We start from the raw sequence: 7,900 nt of genomic DNA, 5'->3' as shown, positions 1-7,900 counted from the left end.
TCAGATTCCTAGTTTTTTTTTTTTTTTATCACTAACATGGTGTACGTGCCAAGGTGGTATGTTTTCTTGGAAGGAAAGTCCATATTTTTTTCCTTTTCCAATTTATTTATTTATTTATTATTATTTTTTTTTTGATAACTTCAATTTATATATTTATGAGGCATTAATTCGGGTCCACACCTACTACTAGTCTTTATCCAAAAAAAAAAATTACTATTCCAGGCTCCATTTCAACATATCATAACAACCACAAATTCAATTTTTCACTGAATCAGACATGGAAGTTCCTCAAATTGGATATCAAATTTCCCTTAGAGTGATGCTTTTAAAGTTTTATCGAATTTTGTAAATTTCATTTGACTTGGGCATTAACATGGAGTTATTTTTAGCTTAGTCAAAATGATCATTTTGGTCGAGATGACATTACTCTTGATCAGGATTCGTTATTTTTTATTCGACAGGTGACTCGCTTGAGTCAAAACCTGATTTTCCAACTATTGCTACGGATTTACCAAAGTTGTTATTTTGCTTTATTTCTATGTCTCTGTTTGGTTGTAAGAAAGGAAATAGAAAAGAAAATTGGTTTAAATTATATATATATATATATATATATATTCATGTTGTGTACAATCTTATATTATTAATGTTATTGTGTAACCTGCTTAAACTCTTATCATACGTGATAATTATATTTATTTTTTTGATTAATCGATTCCCACCAATTTAGAAAAGACACGGCCGGTCGATCCTTGTCTGTTTCAGCCAGGATTAATCAGTTCCCACTAATTTATCACTCCATATCGTGACTGCACTGTATATCTAATAGGGCCTCATGGGCTAGGCAAGGACCTATTTATATTCATTCAGTCAGTTAGCAATTCATATTGGACAATAAATGGGCTATAAGGGGGGCCATAAACAGACAGATCAAGCTATAAACAGTCGGTTACTAGTGCCAATCGGTCGCTCACTGGGAAACAACCAGACACCGAGAATGGAAAAAAAAAATAATTGGTTGATTTCAATTTTGATTGAACTTTACTTCTCTTTCTTTCCTTTATTTCCTTGGCAATCAAAAGGAGCTTATGGTGTTCTATAAGTAGAAAACAGCTATTAATCATATGGGAGGAGCTTCTCTGACCAAGCGGCATAGTGAAGCATGAAATGATTCCGTAGATAAGAGGGCAATAAGGTCATTTCATATAAAGAGAGAACGAACCCTAGTCTAGCAACCCAGACAACATTTTCCCTAATGATATAGAGATTACTTATGAAGTTTTTGGATATGGGCTTTGGTGGGCCTCATGGAATGATTTTATAATTCTCTCAAATTTTGCAGTTGGGAATGGGAAGTGCACTTGAAACACTATGTGGCCAAGCATACGGAGCAAAGCAGACACACATGTTGGGTGTATACATGCAACGTTCATGGGTCATCCTCACCTTAACCTCTTTCGTCCTCTTACCCATCTACCTCTTCGCCACCCCAATCTTGAGATTCTTTGGACAAGACCAAGATATTGCAGAGCTTGCCGGAAAGTTCGCACTTTACATGATCCCTCAGCTGTTCGCTTATGCGATAAACTTCCCAATGCAGAAGTTCTTGCAGGCCCAAAGCAAGGTCATGGCCATGGCTTGGGTATCTGGGTTTGCTTTGATCTTCCATATCTTCTTGTGTTGGCTCTTAATTGTTCAATTTAAGATGGGGTTGGTGGGTGCAGCAACTGCACTCAATCTATCTTGGTGGATAGTTGACTTGGGTCAGTTTCTCTACATTGTCATGGGCTATTGTCCCGGTGCTTGGACCGGGTTCAGTTGGGGGGCCTTCCGTGACTTGGCAGCCTTTGTTCGCCTCTCTATCGCATCTGCCATTATGTTGTGGTGAGAAACTAATACCCTAATTGATCAATTTGCCCAAATTTCTCTGAGTTCCTATTCTCTCCCCACATGGGCGAGATCGAACTACTTCATGTGGAATCTCCACCCTATTTGGTCCCTCTGACCGCGGTCAGATGGGATGAAGATTCCCAATGGGTGACTCTCACCCACGTGGGGAGTGGCCCACCCACTCCCCACGTGGGGAGAGGAACCAGACCCAATTTCTCTATGGTGTGAAAAGAATTGATCAGTTTCCTCTTAACCAAGCAGCCTTGAATTCTGGTACTACATGCTACTTGTGGTGTTGGCTGGAAACTTGAAGGATGCACAGATTGCAGTGGCTGCCATTTCCATCTGGTACATTAATTTTATTTGGATATATCACTTGTTGTTTCTCTTTCAGGATAGGAGAATGGTTCTTGTACATCCATTGGTCCACGCGTGGATTCTATTAAATCAGGAGACCTATGTTAATGAGAGAGAGAATGAGTGGAATCTATGCATCAACTAAGGGGTGTACGAAAACCATTCTCGTATGTGAATGTGATCTGGACTATCATTTAGGTCTGATGGATCCCACATTGACTATATAGCTTTCATGACATTGCCCTGATTTGTTCATTTATCCATGACTATAGTTCCAATCTCAATGGGTGGGCACTTATGATCTTCATAGGTTTCAATGCAGCAATCAGGTAAGAATGCATTTCCTTTATTCCAACATTTGCTCCTACTAAAGTTTGAGAATAAATAGCAAGAGAGACTCATAAGCTCTGTTCTTCTGCTCTCTTTTTGGGGTTACAGTGTGAGGATCTCAAATGAACTTGGAGCAGGAAGGCCAAGAGCTGCAAAATTCTCAATAATTGTGGTAGTACTAACATCAGCATTGATAGGTCTAGCATTCTTTGCCCTCGTCCTGTTTCTGAGGAATGTATATGCTCTTCCCTTCACAAATAGTCCTGAGGTTTCCAAAGCTGTGTCCCACCTTGCTGTCATCTTTGCCTTCACATTGTTGCTTAACAGTGTTCAACCTGTTCTAACAGGTTTGTAAGCTAAGAAACACAAATTAAGCTTAACATTGTTCCTTTCTATCCTCATTGATCTCAATCTTAGTTTTGGAAATTAATGTCATGGATAGTTTTGCAGGTGTGGCTGTAGGAGCAGGATGGCAATGGTTGATAGCTTATGTAAATGTTGGATGTTACTATGTTGTGGGTCTTCCCCTAGGGTCTTTGCTTGGTGCGAAGTTGGAGTTGGGAGTAGAGGTAATTGTAATGTAGCATTCAGGCATTGTATGAGTTCGAATTAGTAGATGGATACTGATTGACAGGCTTGGTTGAATATAGTCAAATTGAGGGTGATCGACATAATGTATTAATGGGTTTCAGTTAACCGCCTTAAAGTGTAAAGTGTAGAATGGATATTTAGTTGATGGTCCTAATAGAGTGAACCCCTTTTTAATTGACAGGGAATATGGTCTGGGATGATGACTGGGGTTGCCTTGCAAACTGTGATCCTGACAGTCATCACTTTTGGAACAAACTGGAACAAAGAGGTCTCTCTCTCTCTCTCTCTCTCTCTCTCTCATATTTATATATGTTTGGTTTTAACATCTCTGTGATCTGCCTATCTGTTACAGGCTGAGGCTGCAGGATCTAGGATAAGGGAATGGGGTGGATCAATAGAACCAATCAAGGTTTTAACCAAATTCATCTTCACATAATCAAATTTGTTACACATTAATTTCCCCTTTTATATATGCACCTACCTAATTAATCTTCTTATTATTATTCTCTTTGTTGCAACAGGATTCCAAGCCAAACAAGAATGGAACAGTACTTTTGGCCTAATCAATGATTTCGATGAATCGGATCATTATAAGGTAGCTTAATTAATTAAATTACCGCTCGCATCCGACTGTTCAACGACTACAATTGATGACGATGATGATGATGATGATAATCACTGGATTTCCTGCTGGAATTTTGAGATTGCTAATTTGATCATCTTGGTCATTAAGGAAATTAGTGAATGACATTCCTCAACTGACAAGAAATGAAAAGAATTGAAGGGTGGGGGAATGTTGATGACATCTCCTGATTAATTTTTCTTCCAAGTATTATTCAAAGGCTAGAGAATCTGAATAGATACATATGTTTATTCCTTATGTGATTTTAGGCCCTCATGGCATTGTACAATTTGGAAGCTTAATTTTACTGCTACCAGAATCAGTTCTCTTGGTCAATTCATGATTATGTACAATGCTGGGCATAATATAATGACATTCTCAAATTACATGGATTTTTCTGTTAAAAATTTCAAAATCAAAAATACCCCACAAAGAATATGGGGGGTAGTTTTCTTCACCCATGGTTGAGGGGTTTAGATGGTGTGCAGAAGGTATCGAGGAATAGTGGAAGAGTATTATCAACTTCATATTATAAAGGGTAGGGCATTTATGACCACGTACTTTTCCTTCGCCAATGGTGGAGGATTTTTTTTTTGAGATAGGGATATAAAATGAATTAATTTTCAACATAATCATTTGAGAATTACATCTAACATGAAAAAATACATACATACTTAAAGATGCAATCATGAAGAGAGACATGATGTCTTTTTTTTCTGTTAACCAAGGTGTCCGGGCCAGCTTACGTGCACCTCGACTAATCCTCAGGGGGACTAGCGCAGTAACCCACCGCCACTGTCTCCACTTAAATCATAAATGCACAGATGGGGAATCAACCTGAGACCGTGCGCCTATCCACACTATCCACAATTCGCCCTAACCATCTGAGCAACCCACAGATGGGTGAGACATGATGTCATGAACAAAGCAAGCACAATGCTACAATAAGACCAGCATTTAACATCAAACATGGACCTTAGTTCTATAACATGTCAAAAAACTAAATCATTACACACATGGATCATAAAAACAAGAACTTATACATTACCTTTCTATGCAAAAAGATCTACCATGTAGATCAGAGAAGAAGAAAATTGATATATTTTATGAAAGAAATAACATCATGCAAACACAAAACGTGAAACAACTTCTGAACATGGAAATCATGCTATGACCTATATCTTAAATAAACATACATGGATATATGACCACTACCTAGACAGGTAGGCTAATATATGTAAAACCAAGGAAAGAACTCAAGGAAACAATTGAAATACTAACAAGACAAGAGAAGAGGACTCACCTTGATGAAGAAACCCAATAAAAATAAACATAAAAATACCAAAGGTTGGTCAAAACTCAGAAGAGAAGCTTCAACTCGGATTCCAACTTGCCCGTACACTTGGGGCTACAAAACTTGCTACTTTCAACTCACTCTAATCATAGAGAGACTCCATATACCAAAAGTAAGCAAAAAGATCCCCTCAATGTGGAGAACATTGTATTCATAGACTTTAGGGGGGTGGGGGTCTACTCACTCCCATCACATTTTAGGGTTGTCACAAACCATCTAAACCATCCATATTGCATACTTAGGGTTAAAATCCAATCAATGGTATAAAAAAATACCAACATACTTGGCCAATCATAATATAGCAACAGGGATATTTATAACATCCACCAGGAACCTTGGGTGCCAAAGAATGAACTTAGATGGATTCATGGCCTCCAAGAAATGATTGAAACCACACACAAGTTATCCAATAGAAAGAATTGAAGTTTATTTGTACTTTCTCAAAAATAGACATCAACTGGTCATCTGTTGACATTGAGGCATCCAGTACCGATGTTGACTCGGGCCATGAATTTATCTAACAGGATCTTCTGCCTGTCAATCTGCATATTTGTCTCTGTTGACATTTTAAAAAACATTGTTCAACTTCAACACATTTATGCTGTGTTTGGTAGCCAAGAGAAGAAAAGAAAAAAAAAATTACAAAAATTGTACTTTTTTTTTTTTTAAGAATTTTTCTTTGTACTTGGCAAGTCCTGATCCAAGAGCAAATTCACAATGTTTAGTTGACAGAGTAAATTGTTGACATACATCTCACCGATATCGACTCGGATCTTGGTCAATTTCCAGTGTCAAATGTCCATCCAAATTTTGTCACTTTAGCCAATTCAATTGTGAACCAGACTAATTACAAGAACTGAACTATACCAAACATATCTAGTATGGGTGACTTAGGTTATACATGTCCAAATTGAGTGGCTCAAAAACCATATTTTTCACATATTTCACATACTTTGATTCGGTAAATTAAACAGGGAGTATACTGGCCAAAATGGGTTGCCCCCTAAGAAAGTCATAGCCTTCAAAAAAAAATAATAAAATAAATAAATAAAAATCGTTTTATTATTATGGAGCGCATGAGCTCAATTCCTTCCTACGTTGGGATATGACAAAATAATTCGTCATAATTCAAACAAATCAGCAACTTTTTGAAATGGAATCACACTTTTCAACATCTTTTTCCCTCCAGGGATATTTCAGTAATTTTTCATGAACAGTTGGTAAACGCGTCAAGTAGTGAAAGAGAACTTAAATCTATAGGTTCAAGATTCATATGCGAAGATACTCATCACTATCTAAAGATCCTCTGGCGTGAGTCGCGTGACAAAGTAAGATGTCTACACTTGGACGATGGATTCAATACAAATCATGATCCTACTCAGTAAGTTTTTACCATCAATCATGTTAAAGAAGGAAAGAAGGAACCAAGGGACAACCATTGAAATGTGGAATTGATGTTATTAATTATAAGAGAAAAGAACGCTACCAGGTCATGTACTCTTACATCCAAACACATGGACAGAAAAATGACTACCTACCCCTGCTAAATGCCCAGAAAGAAAGTTCTCTCAACAAACAGGGTAAGGGAACACAACAATGACCAGTAACAGAATAATATCACACAGCGGCCGCAAGAGAGGTCATTCCATGCGATGCAAGACATAGACATTACTGTGCTAACGAACCTTTTCCCATAGAATAAAAAAATGGGGAAAGAACCCTGACGTTCAAGCGCAGAAAAACGCCCAGACACAACAAACACAAATTGATGGCACTGCCCCTGCCCCTGCCATCTGCCCGCATATGCTCTCATTGATTCACGGGTTTGCCGTTTCCTACACCAGACCAGTAGGCTTTCTTCACCCAATAAAAAACAAAGCACTCTCTAGAGATTCTCTCTCCAGACGTGCTAGACTTCAACAACAACAACAGAAAAAAAAAAAAAGGAATAGAGTATACAAGAATATGTAATATCTTACCAAAAAAATAAATTTGGATTTACATCCCCAACTCGACTTTTGCAGCCACTATTCCTTCATAACTTACGAAGGTAACTGTAATGAAATATGCTTCAGACGTTCAACATGCTATTACCCAACGCTCACCACATTGACATGGACTACAAATAAAAATACAATCAAATGGGAATACAACCCTAAAACACAATCCAGACTCAACCTACCTGGAAAATGTAACCTTTCAAATAAAACCAAAATCTTAGTACATGGTGTTCAACCCAAGGAAAACTATCGCTTCCTCATGCCCCCTTCCCCAGCAAGGGTAAGCAGCCCCACCACAAGAAATCTATCGCCTCCTCATGCCCCGTCCACGGCCACGGAAAGCAGCCCCACCACGCCCTCGGCCACCCATCGCACTTGCAGCAGCATCACCTTGGGCACTCTCTGACTGCATTGGTTAAGGCGTCCTTAAAACAGTCAGTCAGAGAACATTTGCATGTGCACAACAAATACATTGAAAGAACTGAGCATAACTTTACAGCGACCATAGTTCTTTTAACAATATCTTGATTGCATTAACATTATTTGGGAAAAATGTAGCCAACTGAAGCACAAGACTATTTTATTCAGTCATTCTAACCATTGTATGAATAATGAATGGCATGGATAGGCCCATAGTTAGCAAATTCGGATTCGGGAATTATTCGGACGGATAATTATTCGGAATAATTCGGACGATTAATTTAAGGATTCGGTCAAAAAAGCGGTCAAAAAATCTTATTGGGGTTTTTTTTTTTTTTT

General features: G+C 38.2%; 1 protein-coding gene across 1 annotated transcript in view; it reads left to right on the top strand.

Moving 5' to 3' along the window:
- The window catches only part of LOC122072683 (protein DETOXIFICATION 33-like), a 5,269-nt gene extending 1,162 nt beyond the window's left edge, over positions 1-4,107 (top strand). Inside the window, exons 2-9 of the mRNA XM_042637068.1 lie at positions 1,340-1,881; positions 2,149-2,235; positions 2,517-2,573; positions 2,683-2,921; positions 3,025-3,143; positions 3,347-3,433; positions 3,518-3,574; positions 3,687-4,107. Of these exons, the coding sequence (XP_042493002.1) occupies positions 1,340-1,881; positions 2,149-2,235; positions 2,517-2,573; positions 2,683-2,921; positions 3,025-3,143; positions 3,347-3,433; positions 3,518-3,574; positions 3,687-3,728 (1,230 nt within the window). The 3' untranslated portion in view covers positions 3,729-4,107. The remainder of the gene's footprint in view (positions 1-1,339; positions 1,882-2,148; positions 2,236-2,516; positions 2,574-2,682; positions 2,922-3,024; positions 3,144-3,346; positions 3,434-3,517; positions 3,575-3,686) is intronic.
- The last annotated feature ends 3,793 nt before the right edge of the window (positions 4,108-7,900 follow it).

This window comes from Macadamia integrifolia, chromosome 3 (assembly GCF_013358625.1).
Source record: "Macadamia integrifolia cultivar HAES 741 chromosome 3, SCU_Mint_v3, whole genome shotgun sequence".
Classification (NCBI taxonomy): Eukaryota; Viridiplantae; Streptophyta; class Magnoliopsida; order Proteales; family Proteaceae; genus Macadamia; species Macadamia integrifolia.
The sequence above is the reverse complement of the archived record's forward strand: the minus strand, read 5'-3'. Positions and strand labels throughout refer to the sequence as shown.